The 23,045-nt window shown below is 33.2% G+C and overlaps 2 protein-coding genes across 2 annotated transcripts; both read right to left on the bottom strand.

Moving 5' to 3' along the window:
• Positions 1–4,887: 4,887 nt before the first annotated feature.
• On the bottom strand, positions 4,888–13,617 carry LOC129905746 (ribonuclease Z, mitochondrial). Its single transcript, XM_055981309.1, has 11 exons — positions 13,350–13,617; positions 13,108–13,294; positions 9,307–9,434; positions 9,180–9,246; positions 8,892–9,057; positions 8,651–8,831; positions 6,727–6,804; positions 6,071–6,597; positions 5,849–6,009; positions 5,346–5,759; positions 4,888–5,129 (listed from the first exon to the last, which is right to left on the bottom strand). The coding sequence occupies exons 1-11, from the start codon at positions 13,568–13,570 to the stop codon at positions 4,989–4,991; spliced, it is 2,271 nt and encodes a 756-aa protein (XP_055837284.1). The 5' UTR covers positions 13,571–13,617; the 3' UTR covers positions 4,888–4,988.
• Positions 13,618–19,244: 5,627 nt separating this feature from the next.
• On the bottom strand, positions 19,245–21,797 carry LOC129906038 (exocyst complex component 6). Its single transcript, XM_055981661.1, has 2 exons — positions 21,545–21,797; positions 19,245–21,474 (listed from the first exon to the last, which is right to left on the bottom strand). The coding sequence occupies exons 1-2, from the start codon at positions 21,606–21,608 to the stop codon at positions 19,271–19,273; spliced, it is 2,268 nt and encodes a 755-aa protein (XP_055837636.1). The 5' UTR covers positions 21,609–21,797; the 3' UTR covers positions 19,245–19,270.
• Between the last annotated feature and the right edge of the window lie 1,248 nt (positions 21,798–23,045).

Below are 23,045 nucleotides of genomic sequence, written 5' to 3'. Positions count from 1 at the left end.
GAGAAAATGAATGAAAAATTTCCGTCTAATCTACGTCACGCTACGATTCTTATTTTCTTATTTAGCGCTTTCTTTTTTGGTATAAAAGGGTTACTTACAACTAAAAATCGTATAATATGAGTGGAAGAATGGGCTAACAGCACTTAACTCCTTTTTGGGTGAAATAAAAAAAAACCAAGATTTTTCGTCCGAGAAAAAAAGATGTGAAGGAACAAATGATGTTCATACCAAGGGAACACCACTCGTTTTATAAAAAAAGCTTTATCGGAACCATGCGAACAGAATGAATTTTGTTACTTAACCCCTTTTTATTCTTAAAAATTCAAAATACTAATAAGCTTTTTGTGCAAGAAAGAGTTAACTGCTTTTTTTCTGAAAATTTTTGTTTTTTTTAATTCAAAGCTATTATTTTTCTTGTTTTATTATAGAGCGGGCGGCCACTGCAGAAACGCTCAACTCATCGAGCTAAAGAAAATTTCAAATGGGAAGTGAAAGAGGGCTATTAGTAGTTACGAAAACCACAGGTCTTCCCGTTCGCATCCTGGCACGATTGGCGTGGTAAAGTGCATCGTGCATCTCATAGAGTTAAAAGACAATATTGGTGTCAAATTAAAGGTGCTATTGTCAGCTATCAAAATTCAGAGGTCTTCCAGGCGAAAGTCTGGCAGTTTTGTCATGCAGCCCGTTTTAAGGTTAGAAGCGATAAAAGTGAGTTTTTTCATAAAGTCTTGTTTTTTGGTATTTTGGTGGATGAGTTAAGGAGTTTTTTCACTATAAAATAAAAATAAGAGTTATTAGCATTTAAATATAAAACGATGTTTTGGAAAAAGCTTGATAGTTTATTAACAATGACCCAAAGTATATGCAAAACTACGAACAATTCACGAAAAAGTCTCAAATAATACGCTGCGCCCCTTACAACTTACCGAATTAAAAGGCGACTTTAATTTCAAATTAAAGCTAATAATGTCTTTTTTTGAAAACCAGAGGTCTTCCAAGCCACATCTTGTCATTTCACCCCCCAGCCTGCTTGAACGTTTTAAGTGAAAAACGCTCCTAACCTTAAAACAAGCTGCGTGACCTAACTTCTAATTTTTGGCTTGGAAGACCTCTGGTTTTCAAAAAAAGACATTATTAGCTTTAATTTGAAATTAAAGTCGCCTTTTAATTCGGTAAGTTGTAAGGGGCGCAGCGTATTATTTGAGACTTTTTCGTGAATTGTTCGTAGTTTTGCATATACTTTGGGTCATTGTTAATAAACTATCAAGCTTTTTCCAAAACATCGTTTTATATTTAAATGCTAATAACTCTTATTTTTATTTTATAGTGAAAAAACTCCTTAACTCATCCACCAAAATACCAAAAAACAAGACTTTATGAAAAAACTCACTTTTATCGCTTCTAACCTTAAAACGGGCTGCATGACAAAACTGCCAGACTTTCGCCTGGAAGACCTCTGAATTTTGATAGCTGACAATAGCACCTTTAATTTGACACCAATATTGTCTTTTAACTCTATGAGATGCACGATGCACTTTACCACGCCAATCGTGCCAGGATGCGAACGGGAAGACCTGTGGTTTTCGTAACTACTAATAGCCCTCTTTCACTTCCCATTTGAAATTTTCTTTAGCTCGATGAGTTGAGCGTTTCTGCAGTGGCCGCCCGGACTATTAGTTTATTCAATTTTATTTATAGATTGAAATAAAAAAAAGTTTTCAATAAAAAACTTTAAGTCCTTATATCTCGAAATGTTGCAAATGTCACTTACCCTTTTCTTCATCCAAACGCTTCACTTGAATATTGAAGTATTCAAGTATTAGTCCTTTTACCTATCATAGAATGAAGACGTTGAAAAAAGATTATCTCTCAAGGCTTTCAAATTTACAGAGGCTATATGATTTTTTTTTTATGGCTGGTCTGCCATGCCAGGTTTCAAAACCATTATTACTTCCCTGACTTTTGATTGGGTTTACATACTCTTTTTCATATCATGCCTCTGGTCTTGCTCCTAGGTTTTTTCAAGAAGTTCGTAGAAACTATATTTGGTGGGATCATCCGTGGGGACTTGTGTGTAGATCAAGCTTATGCTGTCGAATTCACCCTTGATGCGGATCGAGGTGGGAACTCGTTGACGCAGGACTTTCAACCTGAGTCTTCCTTCAACCATCTGCACCCGCCGTAGCAGGTGTCTATGTTCTTAAATTTTCTTTTGCCTGGTCCTTCCCATCGTAGTTCTTAACACCAGTTTTAGAACAAATAATGCAACTCCACTAATAATACTCTGCATTCATGATATCTTAAAAAAAAAAAAAATAAATAAATAAATTGCTTGATTGGAATCTAGCCCGTAAAAGTGTGTTTACCAAAAAAATCTTAAAACATTTTATATTACTTTTAAGATTTAATTATTGAAATATTATGCGTTTTTAACAATCAACCAAATACAAAAATCTTTTAAAAAATAGTTAATACTCTTGATTAATTTTATTTGAATTTTATTTATATTTTAGTTACCAGATATGTGTATAAAATAATGTATTTTTTTAAAATCTGTATAACGTCACGCCAAAGATTTCGTAATCAAACCTACTGCACATGCATACCTACATACGATACCATAAATATAAATAAACTCATAAATGTATTCACAGGAAAAATAGTTACCTACTACATAATAACAGCAAATTTTTAAATAAAATTAATTTTTGTTTGTTTCAATACAAAAATAAAAAATTATATCTTCATCTATTTAAAACAAAAAAAAATAAAAAATACCTAACATAATTGGCTATTTAAACGTCTTTTAAAGAAACAATTTATACCAAGCCAAAAAAAAAAAAAAATAAATAAATAAATACTTTATTATTACAAAGTCTGTCGAAAGCACATACATATATTTTATATTTTATTAATATTAATATTTTAACAACTGTGAACACCTAGGTACTTAATATATCTAATAATAAGTTTTATACTCATATATTATCTCCATAAGTGCATAACTATAAATTTTTTCATTGAAACAAAATAATAAATAATATCTAGTACAATCAATTTATTCTCAGTTTTGTGTTTGTATTTATTCCTAATTTTTATATGTACTTGGAGACATGATTTTTCTCATTCCAGCTGATTTAACAACTAAATGCCTATCAAATAGTAGGTACTAGAGCAAAACCTCGCGTCGAGAAAATCACAGAGTCAACAAAACTACAACCTACATTTTTTTCAGAAACGACACGGCAAAAATTAAAACTCCTTCGCTTGATATTCGAGACTTTCTGTATGGAACTTAATGCTTCTTTAGTCCCTACGGAGTGCACAGTACCTACCACTCATAGATATAACTTGTAAATAAAAAGAAGAAAGTATTGTAATGTCGAATTCCTTTAAAAAAAAATCATTTAAAAGCGATTTTTAAATCATATGTGGCACATTGCTTATAAAAAGAAAAATCGATTTTTTTTAAAGGGAATTCGGCACAAGTTTTCAAAGTTCGATAACAACAACGTGATGCCAGATATTTTAACTTCGCCTACGTTCGATAATGATGGTTTATTTTAATTTCTTTCCTTCTCTGCATACCTACTCAAGAAACTATGCATGTTCACTGTGGCCTATACGTATTTTTTTAATAGCTTGTGCTTACTTACTTACTTACTTAGGGTGACCAGCGCCGTAAGGCGGCTACAATCCGCTGTGGATTTGGGCCTCAACCAACAAGCTTCGCTCTATCCTTAGCTCGCTGCTTCCAGTTGTGCACGCCACAACTGCGCCGTCCCTCTGGGTTGGAGTCGAAAACTTTCCGGGCCGGAGCATTGTTGTCCATGCGCTCAACGTGACCTAGGCATCTCAGGCGCTGCACCTTCACTCTCTTGGCTAGGTTAGCGTCCTTGTACAACCCGTAAAGCTCGTTGTTGTATCTTCTTCTCCAATCACCATCAATACACACGGGACCAAAAATCGCACGAAGAACTTTTCTCTCGAAACAATCCAAGATGTTTTCATCCGCCTTCGTTAAAGTCCATGCTTCTGCACCATATAGCAGGACTGGGATGATAAGGGTCTTGTATAGAGACACCTAAGTTGCTCGAGAGAGGGCTTTGCTGGTCAATTGCCTTCTCAAACCAAAGTAGCAGCGGTTGGCAAGAGTAATTCTCCATTTGATTTCAGCGCCGATGTTTTTGTCCGTGTTTATAGCCGAGCCTAGGTAGACGAAGTTCTTTACTACCTCGAAGTTATGGCTGTCGATGGTGACGTTTTGTCCAATGCGTCGGTGTTGTGTGTCCTTTTTTGACGACAGCATATACTTGGTTTTGCCCTCATTGACCCTTAAACTCATTTTTGCCGCTTGTGCTTAGGAAATTAAAATTTACATAAAATGTACCAGTGCTTTGCATAAGTATAATGTCACCATGAGAAATTCAAATTGAAAGTCCTATAAATATGCCTCTTTTTTTTATTACTGGGACCCCTGTTTGAAAAAGCTTTCAAAAGATCATCTGCTCAGTATTGCAGTGGTTTTGAAATTGAAGTTGCATATATTAATTAGTCTAATGTTTTTGGGCTTAAAACCTTCCGATGCATAGCTTACTATTTTTAATCGCCGCATTTCCCAAAGAACTTTTTTGCTGAGTTTTGTGAAAAAAAAGGCACCAGCAGCGCAATAAGCTTCATGTAACGTAACTTCTAATTCCAATATCTCACTTCGAAATAAAGTGGTTTATCCGTAACTTGTATCAATTTCAATTAAACTCGAATGTTTCTTCAATAATTAAGATTTACGAACCTATCCAAAATTGTTCGTAAATACTCATAACCCAACGCTTTATAAAAGTTAAGTTAAATAAAAACAAAAAAACATTTTTTTTATAAAAAATATGTACCAGGTACATACACATATTTATTTAACACTTAAGCTTATAATATTACAGTACAATTCAGATGTTAACGAGTGTATAATAAATAATATAAAAAAATCAACATCACGTGTTTGATTTGCGTTTTCGTTCGGATTTTATTAATCTCATTTGAGTTTTCCGCTCCATTTCTTCATAATGCTCAGAAAACATCAATTTCATAACTGGATACATCGATGAAAAGTTTTTCAAATCATCCACTGACACCTAATTTAAAGAAAAAATAAATAAAGTTATTTTTTATGTTTCAATCAAAAACAGGTAAAATTTGGTTCTGACCAATCAGAGCCTCTAAAAATTTCCTAATTTCTTATAAATCAGAATTTTTTCCTATTTGACATTTTTGCACTCTTTTTTTTTGTAATAGGAAAAAATTAGTTTTGAAAAAAAAATTAATAAAATATATTTTAATGAAAGAATTACCTGCATAAAATCAAAAGCAATAGCCACATTACTTAAAAGTCCCTCAGGTATTCTTGGCAATTTGGCATATCTCTGACTAAAATGTGTCAAAATTGTGTGTTTAGCGTTCATTTTTTGTGCTACATTTAACGCTTGACTGACGGTGCAGTGCATTTTTATTTTAGCTTCTTGTAAAAGTTCATCTTCCATTGTGGCTTCGTGAATTAATATTGTAGAGTTGGCACCTAGCTCAATTAAATCTTCGCAGGGCATAGTATCTCCACTGTATGTGATTTTCATAGGTTCTGAAAATTCATCTTTTGAATCTAGTAGCACTGAGACTCCAAACGAATGTTGGCAATGTTTTACCAAACACGTTGACATGGATTGAATGCCCATATTTTTTAAATCAGTAGTTTGCAAAGGAACATCAACCTGAAAATTGAAAAAACCTGTCAAATAATATGGCAATTTTTTTCTAAATTTTGTTAAAAATTTAAATTCAAGCTAAATGTTATTCTTACCATGTCGCCGTTTGGTATCAAAGTGTAACAATGTTTTATTGGTTCAATGACATCATGGTAATAGTTAAGCCATGGTTTAATCTGTAGAGGAGCAAACAAATGGATGGGTTTTGCTTCATTCCCAAGAAATTTACTCCGTTCTTTAAGCATTCCTATCAAGCCTATACAAAAATGTCAAAAATTATAGTTAAATACTAGAACTAAATGAACTAAGAAACAAACCTATATGATGATCTGCATGTAAATGAGATATATAAATTGCTCTTAAATTTTTTACAACATCTCGCCATCGTGAGGGTCCATAAAACCGAATTATTTGGCCAAGCGTTCCCTCCCCACAATCCAATAAAACATACGTATCAACCTTTGGTTGCATTAAAATAGCACTTACATTTCGAGTTTTGTTTGGAATGCAAGATCCTGTTCCTAGGAATGTAATTTTTGGGAATACTTCGTCTTCTGGAGATTTTTGAGTTTCTTCGTTTTTAAGAGTTGATTTAAATGATTCAAGTGCTTCTGTGAAGCCTTCTAGTGCATGCGTTTCTTTTAAATATTCTTCGGGGGTATATTTAAGTTCCATAGACCTGTCTAATCCCTTATTTGGACGAAGTCGAAAGCAGGTCAAAGATCCAGCGTCTGCAATTATTCGAGAATCTATTGAACTATCCATAGTTTCACCATTTTTACACTCGCTAATAAGTCTAGTGCGTTTGTACTCTTCGGGGCCATTGTTTAAATTTGGAACTTCTCTGAAAATAATTTTGTTTTTTAATTTATGTGAAAGCTTAAAAGTTGAAATTACTTATTGACTCGACTATGACTTGGTTATGTACCACTATTTTGTAGTCTAAGGTTTTATTTTATTTTAATTTACTTACCCAAGAAGTGGAAATATTCGTTTGTGCAATTGGTTTAACTGAATCTGAAATCTATGCGCAGCAAAATGTCCTGAAAATCTTAAAAGAGACAGATTAATGATTAATGAACTAGTAAATTTGTTTTAATTGAGTTGTACAATTAAGCTTAAAATACAAAATATGAATATCGAATTATTCTGCTATCCAATTAAATCGCAGATCCTATTTATTGTTTTATTCCGCAAAATTTTACAAAGATTTTTTATAAGCAAGTTTAATGTTTTATTAATGTGGTTGGTGCAAACCTGTTCCCTTTTTTATTAAGAATCAATAAATAATAAATAACACTGGGTAACATGGGTTTTGTTTTATTAAGTTTGATTAACTTTTCCGAAGGTTTTTGGGGTGCTGAACTCGAATTCAAAGTCAAAAATTTTCTAGCAGCTTGCGTTTTTTGAAATCTTCCCGTTATAAAATCCCAATAATCGATTTTTGTTGTGTATTTTTTAAGCATTTCCCTAGCTTAGAGTGGTTTTGTTTCAGGAATAAAACAATATTTTTCTAGAAATTCAAATTTTTCTATCAGCTCGCGTTTTTGAGATACTCCCGTTATAAAATCTCAATAATCCATTTTTTGTTATGTACTCTTTAAGCATTTCCCTTGCTTAGGTACAGTGGTTTTGTCCCGAAAAAAAGACTACTCGTCTGAATTTTTGAGAAGAAGATACAACAACAAGCTTTACGGGTTGTACAAGGATGCTAACCTAGCCAAGAGAGTGAAGGTGCAGCGCCTGAGATGGCTAGGTCACGTGGAGCACATGGACAACAATGCTCCGGCCCGGAAAGTTTTTCGACTCCAACCCAGAGGGACGACGCAGTAGAGGAAGACCTCGTCTGAGGTGGCGCAACCAAGTGGAAGGGGACCTCAATCAACTTGGCGTGCGCAACTGGAAGCAGCGAGCTAAGGATAGAGCTGGCTGGCGAAGCTTGTTGGTTGAGGCCCAAATCCACAGCGGATTGTAGCAGCCTTACGGCGCTGGTCACCCTAAGTAAGTAAGTAAGTCTGAATTTTGTGAATGTGTTGAACTCGAGTTATAGCAATGTTTTTCTACAACAACTCCAACCATTTTGATTAAACGTTGCACTAAAATAATATATATATAAAGCAATATATATAAAACAATTGCATTTTTATCATTTTCTAAAACGGCAAAATTTAGTTTTCGATTCTTCTCTATATCAACCAAATTTCTTTAAAATTCATATAGAGGTTGCTTTTACTATTTAAAAGAAAACTAATATATAAGTATCTAGAAAAGCAGGAGCAAGTATCTACTTGCGACCAGTTGTGCATTTAAAATTATTTATGTATTTCTTCTCTCTTTGGAAAATGCTTGTTTTTTGTATGTAATAATTTTTGAAATTACTAAAACAAAAATTATTTTGCATCTAAACTACAATTGTCTAGATTATTATACTGTAATTATAGCTGTGTTTTATTTTCCTCGTGATCCTGATCAGATCATTGTTTTTATTAGCTTTACAACAAAAGTAGGATTTTGTTTCGCAAACAAATACAATGATCTGATCTGGATCACGAGGAAAATAAAACACAGCTTATGTTAATTCAAGTTAGAATAAGTAATGTATATCTAAGTAAAAAAGGAAAATATAGATTATTCCAAGAGCCCATAGCAAATTTTGGCAATTGAGGTATAACCAAAATAGAAGTATACGCAGTTGTGTAGCTACATATGCGTTCTTACATCAAATTGAAAAGTCTATCACTTCCCTAAAATCATATAAAGTCGCGTATTAAAACTGCGAGACTTTTGAATTCGATATCAGACTGCTTATAGCTACAAAACTGCGTACTTAAATTTTGGTGACACCTCCACTCCCGGTCTATATGTAAGTAAGCATTATATTGTGGTATCATACTTACTGGTTCGAAGAATTCAAAAATATATGTGTTGTTTCGCCATCGAAATCATTTATAAAATTTTGATACTTCGTGGTTGAAGCTATATCATCTGGTGCAAAATGAATAACAACCGAAGCATTTTTGAAGTTTTCAAATTGATTATTTAAAGAACTCAAACAGTCTTCATTTGGGATATCAGCAACTTTAAAAGAAAAAACAACTTCTTTAAAACATAAAACAACAAAAAGATAAAATTACTTACAAATAATTATTTGGTCTCCCGTAGTTGGTTCGCTAACATCTTCAGATTTTACAACAGTGCCATCATCTAATACAACGTCCTTTCCATTTTTCAATAAACCGAGTAAAGGGCCTGGTGGCACACCTTTTTCAACACATTTTTTTAAATCCAATGCTCCAGGTTTCGGCTAAAAATGTTAATCAAAAGGTTTTATAATGTTTTTTCTTGAAACTTTCATTTCAAAAGCACAAAAAATTTCTAATTTATTTTAGAATTCGTTATTTATTTTTTTTAAATTTATTTATTTACCTTTAATTTGCAAACGTAAGAAATAGTGGGACTTTTTTGACTGCTTTCTTCTTTGTTATCCTTGTACCTAAAAAAACAAATAAATTTATTAGAAATTTTTTATGAAACTGATGAATTTATGTTGTACCCATATAAAGGAATAGCATTAACAGTCATAACTTCGTCTTCAAACACATCGTCGGACGAAAAACTTCTTGTTTCAATTTGTATTTTCTTTAAAACGACAAAACGATTCATGGCTTGAAATAAAGTATTCTGAAAAAGAATGAAAATATTTAACTGTTCATCATAAAACGAGTATATATGTACATATATAGTTAAATAAAAGCCAATACAAGGTAGGATTAACTCATCTTTAAAGAATTTGAAGTTAAAAAAATAAAAGGCAATTAGATTAGGTCTTAAATTCAACAAACACGGGATGCTTGAATCTTTGTCTTATGTATGTATTGTCAAAACCAAAAATCCCTTAGTTCTTGATTATTGTAGTGCAACAATTAAGACAACAACAAAACACAAGCAACTTCTTCCAAATCTAAAAATATATAAAATAAATACCATTAAGATAAGTTTAAGCGGTTTATGCATTTTTTTTAACGATCGACCGGATGGCTTTTGAACCAGTCCTATGATTAAAGGATGTCTTTTAACCTATGCAATTTTAAAAATGTTTCGCAAAAAGTGTAAGTCTGTGGAATAAGCTGGTTTTGGATGAATGTAAATTAATAAATTTTTAAATAAATAAATTTATTATGAAGTGATGTAGTCGTTTTTATGTTTGCCGGATTAATGAATGGTGTTAATTTTGATGCTTCTTCGTTTTGCTATTTGAGGGAAGATTTTGGGCATTCAGATAAGACATGCTTCACTGTGAGTTCTGATTCGGTTTTCGTTCATAGTTCTTGTGGTTATCTGTTAAAATAAATCCTTTGATTTAAGGATATATGTTTGTATTTAAGCGAAAAGTGAAACAAATTTTAAGATAATTTTAGAAAAAAGAATATCCACCTCGTTTACACTGAACTCTTATGAAAGTGAAATTCGGCGACGAATATTCAGTCCTGTAGAGCGTATACAGAAGAATGAACTGTATGAGCTGTACTTATCAAGATGTGTATTTACGTAACGTAGTTCAAAAATCACGCAGACTGCCTTGGTTCAGCCATACATATTAGGCGAATAGATTAAAATACATTAGAAAAGATGGTCTTCGAATTTCAGTCCCCAGGTTCGGAACGGCAAAGAAGACCTGTTTTAAAAACAAAGTGATAACGAATGCCAGGTCCACATTATTATTATTATTATTATTATTAATTATTCTTTATTTCATGTTAAAATGTATTACAATGTGATCTAGCCGGTTTACAAAAAATATATTCAAAAAAAAAAACAAAAAAAACATCACTCTAAGGGTCGGGAACGATGGAAAACCGACATGTCTCAAGTAAGAACCCTTCATGAATAAGAGGCCATTGAGTTGTGGTAAGTAATATTTATACCATTATGTTTGTTTGGATGTATAAATATTTTTAATTTTCCTAAACAAATATGAAAGGGGATTTTTTTTACTGCAAGGCCAACTCGCACAAAAACGTGCGACACACAAAAACTGTTAGAAATTCACGACAAAACAATTAGAATTTTTGGTTGCTTAGAAACAGAAATTAAAAAAAAATACTTTGGCCATTTAAAGTAATAAAAACATGGAAGTCCTTTCTTCCCGACGGGAAACTACAAAATAACAATGCTTGAATGCTTGACAAATATAGAGAAACAAATTCGTTTGCCGTAAATACCAAGCTACTAGGGTAATACTCAAATTTGGATTCCGTATTTCTTTATAAATATAACACCTCCGAATCCACTAGGAGTAGCAGGGGCGTACACACCATTGGGGCAAGCGGGTCGGTGTCCCAGGGCCTCCAACACGCCAGAGCTCCGATTGGAGATAATGCACAGAATGCAACTTATTATAAGTAACAAAGCAAAAAGATAAGATATTTGACATGAATCACTTCGGACACAAGAGAGACAAATTAATGCATAATGAATTGGTAGCCCGCCACATCATCTCAAAAAATAAAATATTTCGCCCCAAAAAATAAATCGGTTTTTTGAAAAAAAAAAAAAAATATATATATATATATTATATTGGGGCCCCAAAAAATGTTACTTGAATAATCTTAGCGACCAACAAATGATACATCAGGGACCAAAAACAAAAAAAAGTAGGGCATATACGTACTTTTTTAATTGCTCTTTTCTATATCAAAGGGGCCCCCAAATATCAAAGGAGCCCCAAATTTAGTTTTTCCCCGGGGCCCCGGCAACTTAACGTACGCCTCTGAGGAGTAGACGTGTAGAAAATACTTTAGGGATTTTCTGGCACAAACTACATAAATAAACTGGTCTGTAGTTCATAGAAAGAAAATCGTTACAACCGTTTTACTGCAGGTAGTTTTCGGCTTAAAAAAATAATGCAATAACTGCAAATATGTTAAAAGAAGAATTCTGAATCATCGGGTTAGAACAATGTTGGGCTTAAGAAAAGAATAATAAATTGGGTTCCAGCTGGAGATTGCAATCCCGGGATGACTTTCCGATCTCGGGATATTCCTAATGGAACAAAATATATATGTACTCTAAACGTTAATTCATAATTAATTCAGTGTACAAAGTACAAACTGAATGAAGTTAAGAAGTATTTAAAAAATAAATATCAAATTAACATTAAATAACATATTAACAATTTAGTGTTAATAAATCACATTTGGAATTATTATGATAAAGTCGAATAAAAAGCAAAGCATCCAATGTTTTTTTCTGCAAAGTCAGCTTCTAAATTTTATTCCAAAGCTTGCAGCAGCAGAAAATGCACGCTCGGGTTCAATACTCGTTAATAACATATTTATTTGCCTGCTCTAAGTATTTTCCCTTTTATCCCGTCTTCAAAAAGCAGCATCTCTCTTTTGATAGCTTTAATTAGTGTTGTTTTATCAGCTGCTTTTATATTTTGGTGGAGTCCTATGTTTTTGAAACTATTTTTATTTCATTTTCTAATTTTTCTTTCAAGGAAAGATGCTCTTCGCAGCTTGGATCAGCAACAGGTTCATTTTCTTGAATATTGACAATTGAAAATTGATCTAATTTGCTTTATTAATATTATTTTGTTAGGGCTCGAAAATAAATTTCTTACTTCTGGGCTTGAGTTTTCGAAAATTACTTTTTATTTGGGTTCTGTAGGTAATCAAGAACACCAGAAAACTCTGCTCGCTGCCGCAATCTCAAGCGATTAATTAAAGCTATCTTCAATTTATTACTTATTGTTGAAGTTTTTGACTCTAACTGCTTAAAAATAAATTTAAGAGCACCATCAGCCAGCTGTACACAAGTTAGAATCAGAACGGCAAAGATATTCAACTGTTAATTTTATTGGAGCCAGTACTTCTATAATCTCATTTATTACATCAAAATCTGTTTCTTCAAACCTTATAGGGCGATTCAGATCGATAAGCGATTTTTGAATGCTCTGTTTTAAAAGTCCAAAGCCTTCAATCACCGCAAGAAGGCTATTCCACCTTGTTTTGCAATAAAGTAATAAGAAAAGTTATTTCCCATGCTCCATTTTCATATTTTTGCAGAATTGTGTCATTTCTTGTATGCGAATATTTAGCCACCAATCCCGAAAATCCCTGGATTGGAGAGCTATAATCCCGGGATTTTCGGGATCAAAAAATGGGCCGGGATCATGGGATCCCGAATACCAGGATTGCAATCTCTAGTTCCAGCACATGTATTGCAATTTTGGAGTATTAGAATACTTTTAGGTTAACCTAGATTTCAATATAGAACAGTTTAATTGAAACAAAAGTTGTTTAGTTTTTGACTAGGATACTACATTTGAGAAAGAAAAAACTATTAAACTTACCAATTCAGTTGGTCCATGCAATGTAAGCTGATTGACACCCGCATCTTGAGCTGTCAACGCCAATCCAGGCAGGCCACCTAACTTGCTCCAGCATTTGCCGGTAAAAAATATATGTTGCAACCTAGACAACTTTGTTTTGTGCTCATGAGCTAACCGTTGAGTGCCTTCACCGCAATTAAATAAATACCTAGTGGATTTTTTTGTTAAATACAGGATAATAAATCATATTGATAAACTTTTACCTAGACTGATCTGTAAATAGATAGACAGAAGAAGGTGCTCCATGAGCTCCACAACCTAACACTTGTAATGTCACGGTCCCGGGGGAATATTTTGTTTTTTGTTTAGCGCCATTCATTTTATTTGACTTGTAAGTTGGATTTGATTTATTTTCAAAGAATGTTCTGTACTTAAAAAAGTTAGAACTTTTAAATATTTTGGTTATTCTTAAGAGTAAATACATATGACTATTTGACTTTTCAATAAATATAAACAAACCACGACTAGATCTAAAGATTTCCAGTCTTCATTCAGATAGATGACGATAATTGATGACGTATGATGAAATACTTCCAGTGGATAGGATAAAACAAAGTGAGCGTTCGGATTTTTATCCAAAGATATTCGAATCGATTTCGCGGGATTTAAGTCAGGGTTTACATGCGACGATTCTTTCAATGACGATTTTTATTTTTTGTTCTGTAAATTTAATCGCTGGCGATAAAGTTTTTGAATAACTATAAAATCCATTGTACACCATCAAATTAAAAGGAATTTGGTTCAAAATCACAGTTTTTCATTTCTGAACTCATAAATTTTGAATATGAAAGAAAATTAGCTTTATTTATTCGAACAAACAAAAATCGTCATTGAAAAATCAAAATCAACGTATACGTATTCACCGCTAATGCCGACTTTTCACGAGTCGATTTAAGCCGCACGATACGTTGCACGGCTAGGATTTTTCTATGAGGATTGACTTTAGTCACCTGCGGCTTAGTAGAGATGAGCTAAGTCGTGATTTTTCAATCACAGGTATACCTGTGACTGTGATTTTGAATTCACGGTGATTGTAACCTGTGATTTTTAACCGTGATTTAAATTTTTATTAATGAAAATCCAAAAAAAAAAAAAAAATTACACGTAGCATTATTAACGTTTCTATTTTCCAATATACACATTTCATTACGATTTTTCACGTAGGAAGTACTAATGAAGCTCAAATACGAGTGTATTTGAAACAATGGAGCTGATTTTATGAGGAAAACTCCTGGTTTAAGCAAACAGATCCGCGATTTACCAAAGCCATCCGTGATTATACTGGGGAAATTATTATTTTGTCTAAGCGACTCTTGATTTTACAAATGATACATCAGGGACCAAAAACAAAAAAAAGTAGGGCATATACGTACTTTTTTAATTGCTCTTTTCTATATCAAAGGGGCCCCCAAATATCAAAGGAGCCCCAAATTTAGTTTTTCCCCGGGGCCCCGGCAACTTAACGTACGCCTCTGAGGAGTAGACGTGTAGAAAATACTTTAGGGATTTTCTGGCACAAACTACATAAATAAACTGGTCTGTAGTTCATAGAAAGAAAATCGTTACAACCGTTTTACTGCAGGTAGTTTTCGGCTTAAAAAAATAATGCAATAACTGCAAATATGTTAAAAGAAGAATTCTGAATCATCGGGTTAGAACAATGTTGGGCTTAAGAAAAGAATAATAAATTGGGTTCCAGCTGGAGATTGCAATCCCGGGATGACTTTCCGATCTCGGGATATTCCTAATGGAACAAAATATATATGTACTCTAAACGTTAATTCATAATTAATTCAGTGTACAAAGTACAAACTGAATGAAGTTAAGAAGTATTTAAAAAATAAATATCAAATTAACATTAAATAACATATTAACAATTTAGTGTTAATAAATCACATTTGGAATTATTATGATAAAGTCGAATAAAAAGCAAAGCATCCAATGTTTTTTTCTGCAAAGTCAGCTTCTAAATTTTATTCCAAAGCTTGCAGCAGCAGAAAATGCACGCTCGGGTTCAATACTCGTTAATAACATATTTATTTGCCTGCTCTAAGTATTTTCCCTTTTATCCCGTCTTCAAAAAGCAGCATCTCTCTTTTGATAGCTTTAATTAGTGTTGTTTTATCAGCTGCTTTTATATTTTGGTGGAGTCCTATGTTTTTGAAACTATTTTTATTTCATTTTCTAATTTTTCTTTCAAGGAAAGATGCTCTTCGCAGCTTGGATCAGCAACAGGTTCATTTTCTTGAATATTGACAATTGAAAATTGATCTAATTTGCTTTATTAATATTATTTTGTTAGGGCTCGAAAATAAATTTCTTACTTCTGGGCTTGAGTTTTCGAAAATTACTTTTTATTTGGGTTCTGTAGGTAATCAAGAACACCAGAAAACTCTGCTCGCTGCCGCAATCTCAAGCGATTAATTAAAGCTATCTTCAATTTATTACTTATTGTTGAAGTTTTTGACTCTAACTGCTTAAAAATAAATTTAAGAGCACCATCAGCCAGCTGTACACAAGTTAGAATCAGAACGGCAAAGATATTCAACTGTTAATTTTATTGGAGCCAGTACTTCTATAATCTCATTTATTACATCAAAATCTGTTTCTTCAAACCTTATAGGGCGATTCAGATCGATAAGCGATTTTTGAATGCTCTGTTTTAAAAGTCCAAAGCCTTCAATCACCGCAAGAAGGCTATTCCACCTTGTTTTGCAATAAAGTAATAAGAAAAGTTATTTCCCATGCTCCATTTTCATATTTTTGCAGAATTGTGTCATTTCTTGTATGCGAATATTTAGCCACCAATCCCGAAAATCCCTGGATTGGAGAGCTATAATCCCGGGATTTTCGGGATCAAAAAATGGGCCGGGATCATGGGATCCCGAATACCAGGATTGCAATCTCTAGTTCCAGCACATGTATTGCAATTTTGGAGTATTAGAATACTTTTAGGTTAACCTAGATTTCAATATAGAACAGTTTAATTGAAACAAAAGTTGTTTAGTTTTTGACTAGGATACTACATTTGAGAAAGAAAAAACTATTAAACTTACCAATTCAGTTGGTCCATGCAATGTAAGCTGATTGACACCCGCATCTTGAGCTGTCAACGCCAATCCAGGCAGGCCACCTAACTTGCTCCAGCATTTGCCGGTAAAAAATATATGTTGCAACCTAGACAACTTTGTTTTGTGCTCATGAGCTAACCGTTGAGTGCCTTCACCGCAATTAAATAAATACCTAGTGGATTTTTTTGTTAAATACAGGATAATAAATCATATTGATAAACTTTTACCTAGACTGATCTGTAAATAGATAGACAGAAGAAGGTGCTCCATGAGCTCCACAACCTAACACTTGTAATGTCACGGTCCCGGGGGAATATTTTGTTTTTTGTTTAGCGCCATTCATTTTATTTGACTTGTAAGTTGGATTTGATTTATTTTCAAAGAATGTTCTGTACTTAAAAAAGTTAGAACTTTTAAATATTTTGGTTATTCTTAAGAGTAAATACATATGACTATTTGACTTTTCAATAAATATAAACAAACCACGACTAGATCTAAAGATTTCCAGTCTTCATTCAGATAGATGACGATAATTGATGACGTATGATGAAATACTTCCAGTGGATAGGATAAAACAAAGTGAGCGTTCGGATTTTTATCCAAAGATATTCGAATCGATTTCGCGGGATTTAAGTCAGGGTTTACATGCGACGATTCTTTCAATGACGATTTTTATTTTTTGTTCTGTAAATTTAATCGCTGGCGATAAAGTTTTTGAATAACTATAAAATCCATTGTACACCATCAAATTAAAAGGAATTTGGTTCAAAATCACAGTTTTTCATTTCTGAACTCATAAATTTTGAATATGAAAGAAAATTAGCTTTATTTATTCGAACAAACAAAAATCGTCATTGAAAAATCAAAATCAACGTATACGTATTCACCGCTAATGCCGACTTTTCACGAGTCGATTTAAGCCGCACGATACGTTGCACGGCTAGGATTTTTCTATGAGGATTGACTTTAGTCACCTGCGGCTTGGCTTAGGTTCACACGAGCCGAAAAGCTTCGCAGCACGACAAAAATTGCCTCGTTAAAATTCGGCATAAGGATTTAGGTACCGTTACAATGTTACCATTACCGTATACACGGAAGTATATAAATATAAAACCTAATTTCTAGTTTCAATAAATGATCAAAAATGTTCAAAATAAGATGGCTGTTTTGTTTTTATTACAAAGAATGAACTTCCATTTCAATCGCTTTGACCTAAGAGGAAAATTTATTAAAATCGTTGAATGCGTTTCTGCCGAAAAAAGTAATATAAGAGAAAGTACTTCTGAAGTTTTGGTTTCGTCTAGGGGTAAAAATTCATAAAATTCTAATAAAAATTTCATCGAAATCTTTAAAGCAGTTACCAAAAAAGATCATATATGGGAAAAGTGGGCATGGCAGTGGGCGGATTTTTCTGAAATTACTTTTTAGGTCCTTTAATGCTTTTAGATATAAGCCTCCAACCAGCCTTCAACTACCGATTTCAAAAGATAAAATTTGCTGAACCACGAATTAAAAATATTTTGGCCGTTTTTTATTATCCCACTTGATCCATATAGACCATTAATTAACACGTATTACAACAACTGTTGAGTTGACGAATCGTGATCTTCCTTTTCATCAGGATCACAAATCGTGATCCTGATGAAAAGCAAGATCTCATGTAGTTGTTGTAATACGTGGTAATTAATGATCTATATGGATCTAGTGGGATAATAAAACCGGCTTTTGTCCTATTATATCATAGACACAAAGCCAAAACTGGGCATATCCGTTATTAGACCTTTTCACTTTAATGCATCATTTAAGTGTTATCGGTCCCCAATCCTCCACTTAAAACACAACCTTATAATTCTCGGCCAGTTATATGTTTGCATGAGTTTCCAAAACTCTTTGAAGTCTTCTTTTCTCAAAACTACAATTTTGCAGATTCGCAGCTTTGGCTTTGTACCCACGATATGTACATAATATTGATTTGGAATTCACGCCAAAAATTACACTGCTCAACAAAATTAAACCGAAACCGAATTATTCTTTTCTAAAGTATCCTGACCTTGAGTCTGAAGTCAGAAAAATTCTATCTTATGATATTATTTTTGATATTCCCGTTAGGAAATTAAAAATGACACTTTTCAGTAGTTTTTCGGCCTTATCATGAATTCCATTCGTATCGGATATTTGCTACGGTTCCCAAAAAAGAAATCTCAAAATCCGATTTCTATGAAATATTCGATTACGTATGGATTCCGTGATTGTTTTTTTGGGAATCGTAGCAAATTTCCGATACGAATGAAATTCGTGATAAAGCCGAATATCTCTTTTCTTCTTTGAAAAATCTTAAATTTTTCAAATATTGACAACGTTCTCTTTGCGTTCCCGTAACTAATCGGCCTTATCACGAATTCCATTCGTGATAAGGCTACGATTGCTACGATTCCCCAAAAAACAATCGCGGAATCCGAAATGAAAATTACATACCTACACATATCGTCACTACGTTCGGATTTTGTGATTGTTTTTTGGGGAATCGTAGAAAATTTTCGATACGAATGGATTTCGTGATAAAGCCAAATGTAACGAAAAAGTTGCAAGACAATATAGAAAAAAAACAAATTCTTGTCAGAAAATTACCAATCAAATTCGATTGGAATTTTAAAACTTATACCAACTTCTGCTAAAAGACCGAATATAGTTGAAGCGGAGTAGGCTGTTGCTATTAATTATCCCTTTAACAAAGCATTGTTCTCGCCCATGCAACAGATTAATGCAACCAAAATTTAGAAGTTATGAATCTGTATGAAACTGTTGAAAATATTCAAATTATCTACAATATAGAATTCCTTAAATTCAAATAAATCTAAAAAATCAGTCAATTAAATTTTTTTATCACTTTAATTGTTTATTTAATTCTAATAAATAATAAAAAAAAAAAAAAAAATACACAATAAAAATATATCCTGCAGTAATGTTTTCGTATAGGTTAAATTAAATTTAATTTCGTTTCAATTAGATTATATACATTTTTATAAAAAAAACTAGGAAACGCTATTAACATTTCAAAGGCGATCTACCAAACTTTTCAATTGCTTCTGAACTGTTTCCCTTAGTTTCTTTTTGTCCCTCTCGGATTTTTTCAATACTGCAAACATTGTCTTCTTATCCGCCTCTCTCATCTTATCTAATATAATTACAACTGTTGTTGGTTCAACCATATAATAACGATTTTCTGCCTTTCCATAATCATGCAAATACGAACTCCATTCTTCCATTATCAATAAATCCAATAATTGTCGAACATGCAAAAACTGTTTCATCAATTCATCTTCCTTCAAACCAACTATAGGTTCCGATGCAGCAAAAAATTCACATTGTATTAAATCTAAATTTATCTGCTGCAATGCTGCCGGTGTAATAAGTTTCACCTCATTATCTAGTAAAATATTGAGTATATTTTCCGATATATGCTTACAAGCTCTCTTACATGCCGTTTGGGCAATTTCAGGCAATATAGAGGCAAAACTTTCAAACGTATTTCTCAAATATGAAATCATATCTGTTATATACGATGAAGCATTACCACTCGGTTCTATCAAAAGCCAATTATAATCTGACAAATCAAAGAACTCATCAATCTTGGAGCATATCCTTCTTACAACTTCTCGTTCAGCTTCCAAACTGGTATACAATATTTTTGTATTCATTTCATTTATATTCTTCTGAGTGCCAGTAACTTCACAGATAAAATCATTCAAATTTGGAATAGTCTTGTCTAAATATTTTGTATCCAAGATTACTTGAATAATTTGTGGTAATGTTAAGCTAGGATTACGGAAAATAGATGATATACATCCATTAAAGCTCCTTGTGAATAGAAGAGTGCCAGCTTTTCGCACAGTTATTGCCACTTCATTGGGCATAAGTGGAAGCTCTTCACAAAATTTCATCGACGCATACATAAACTCTTTGGCTTCATTATAGACTTTAGGAACCATTCGTGAAAATGGAAACGTCTTGGGCAATTGGTACTTGTCAACATTTTCAAAGTTAAATGCCAAGTTATCTATTAAATTTTCCAATTCTTCTGGGGTCGTAACTTGCATGGGTTGGAAATCTTCCTTATCCAAAATCTCTCGGAATATATGAACCCATCTTTGCAACAAAACTTCATTATAATGATCTCGAATTGCATCGAGCAAGTCCCAAAGTTGGCTAGCAACATAACCACATGACTTTAGATTATTTATTGCTAGAATTATAATGGTTTTCAATTTAAGTAATATATTTGGGTCTGTGCAGAGGCATGTATTAATATTAAGGTGATTGGCAAATGTACTCAAAGAAGATGCCCATAATTCTTCTAAATAAGCATTGGAAGCTATTTCGTCAGCTGTATTCCTGACATGATCTTCCACAACAAAGAAACCTACAACAGCAGAAATGTACATTTTGTACACTTCCAAATCGTTGTGCATTGGACGCGATGGAACCACAACCAACTTGATTTGATCTTTTCGCTGTTGGCGGTAGTCTTTTTCAAATAATTCTTTATAACCCAACTCGCTGTATATGCGGTATGTTTTGAAAATTGGGGAAAAATCTATCAAATCGTAGGCACTGATTTCTGCCTCTGGGGCAGCTCCCCCGGCAGATGAAGTATCTAAACTTCGTTTATAATCTGCAATAATGTTTTTAACATCTTTCTTTTGCATTTGTTTAGTGCAACGCATAGAAACGTCACCAATCTTTGCCGAAAACTTTCTAATATTCTCAAGAAATTCTCGGAATTCACCTTCCGAGCAAGTTTTGATACTTCCTTTCAATTTGGGTATTTTATTTGTCATTTGCAAACTGAATCGATGATTTAATACAGTTGGCAAATGATCTTGTTCTAGAGCTTCTAATGTCTTCAATGATTCATAGTATTGCTTTTGTGAAATATAATATTTGTATTTGGAGCAACATTCAAAAACTGGCAAACATTTCTGAAGCCATTGAATGGCTTTGAGAATGTTCTTTTCGACCACACGAATGTGATTGATTTTTTCTCCTGTAGCAATACATTTAGATGATATTGTATTCATAACAGAGTCTACCTGTAATATTTCACTGTTCAGAGACAGTACTTTAGACTTGACTTGGAGTAGTTCATTTATGGAATCTATGAAGCCTTCGTAAAATAGATTACATATCTTTTCGATGTCTCGGTCATAGGCTTTGAGATCGGATTCAATTTTCTCGGTTAAGGAATCGGAGATTTTGTCTGAAATCATAACAAAAAAGGGGGAAATGTTAAGACTATAAAACATGGTATTTTATTGTAAAGGACACACCTTCCAATATCGAACGAAATGTTGAAGAAAAACAATCTTCACTTGTTTCGAGTTTATCATCCATTATGGATCACCAATTAATAGACAAACTGATTAAGTTTTAAAATAATAATTTTTGATTTGTGGGAGTGTGTTTTTCTTGTTATTAAATTAATTGATTACTACTTGGGATCTTGGGATATCAAAATACGAAAAAAAATCAACATTCAACTTCAGCCGAAGGAGGAGACGGAGATGTCATTCATTAATCTCAAAACAATTTCCATTTATTGGAATTTTGACAATTCATAAAAAAAAAATAGGATACGATTTTTCCAGTGTTGATTTTTTTCCAGCCTTTGATGAAAAAGGACCACTTTGAGAATTTTTGTTTGTGCACACCATATGGTGTAGTTTTGTGAGGACAGAATTTTCCAGTGGAATGAAGTTTTTCGGCATAACCCCTTCAAGCAAGAAAACGGAGTCCAGAAAAGACAGTCCGACCTCCGACCGAGAAAAGCGGGGTTGCACTCACACACTTGCAACTTTTTGTGTATGAACACAAAGTCTAAGAGAATCGTGGTGAAAACTGAGAAAAGGAAAAAAAAGTATACAGGAGATTTCGCTGCTAGGTTGGCTTCGATATCAGCGAGTTCGTTGCCCTGGATCCCAATGTGGCTAGGTACCCACATTAACTTAATTGAGATTTCATGTTTAATAAGCAAATCCCTTATATTATTTACGATGTAAGATCGGTGATTGGGGTTGATAACGGCGTTAAGTACCGAGAGGCTGTCCGAGCATATAATTGTTTTGTTTTGTTTGTCTGCTAGTTTTATGGCTTCATATATAGCAAGTGCTTCCGCAGTGAAAATAGATGAAAAAATAGGGAGGATGCCTCTTTTTAGTGGTGGTCCATTTTCAATAGTGATTGCAAACGCCGTGTTAAATTTAGATTTAGATCCATCAGTGAATATTGTATTCCATCCTTTAGTTTTGAGGTTTGAAATAATTTCCAGATAACATTTGTGGTATATGAGGTTGTTAGTTTTACACTTCTGATATTGGGATAAATTTAATAGAACAGAACTTGTTTTAAAAATCCAAGGTGGAGAAGTTTGTTTATTTTGTTTTATACATTCGAAAGCAATGTTCATTTCTCTTGCGGTGAAAATTACTCTGGAGATCGTTGAAGGTGTTCGTTTTACTTTGTTGGATTTTTCTGCTAAGGCGATGTCTTTGTTAATGATCGATTTGTTTGAGAAGGAGAGTTTAGGGATCAGCTTCATAAAAACTTCTTCCTGCCTTTCCTCTAGGGTTGGGAGTCCGGCTTCAGCCATGATGTTTTGGATACGGGTTGTACGATATGCGCCAACACTATTTCTCGCTGCTTGGTTATATGGTGATTTAAGGATGTTAAGAGTGGTTTTAGGACACTTGCCATATACGGATAATCCATAATCAATTTTACTTAATATTAAAGAACGTGTTATATCACATAATGTGTTAATATGAACGTCTA

This window comes from Episyrphus balteatus, chromosome 1 (assembly GCF_945859705.1).
Source record: "Episyrphus balteatus chromosome 1, idEpiBalt1.1, whole genome shotgun sequence".
Taxonomy (NCBI): Eukaryota; Metazoa; Arthropoda; class Insecta; order Diptera; family Syrphidae; genus Episyrphus; species Episyrphus balteatus.
This window is presented reverse-complemented; position numbering and strand designations above follow the sequence as displayed.

Coding starts and splice junctions, on each gene's coding strand:
- LOC129905746 (XM_055981309.1), bottom strand. CDS start 13,570: ATGTATTTACTCTTAAGAATAACCAAAATATTTAAAAGTTCTAACTTT. Junction 6,805..8,650: donor TTTTTGAATTCTTCGAACCA/GTAAGTATGATA, acceptor GTCTCTTTTAAG/ATTTTCAGGACATTTTGCTG. Junction 5,760..5,848: donor TGATACCAAACGGCGACATG/GTAAGAATAACA, acceptor TTCAATTTTCAG/GTTGATGTTCCTTTGCAAAC.
- LOC129906038 (XM_055981661.1), bottom strand. CDS start 21,608: ATGGATGATAAACTCGAAACAAGTGAAGATTGTTTTTCTTCAACATTT. Junction 21,475..21,544: donor ATTTCGTTCGATATTGGAAG/GTGTGTCCTTTA, acceptor TTATGATTTCAG/ACAAAATCTCCGATTCCTTA.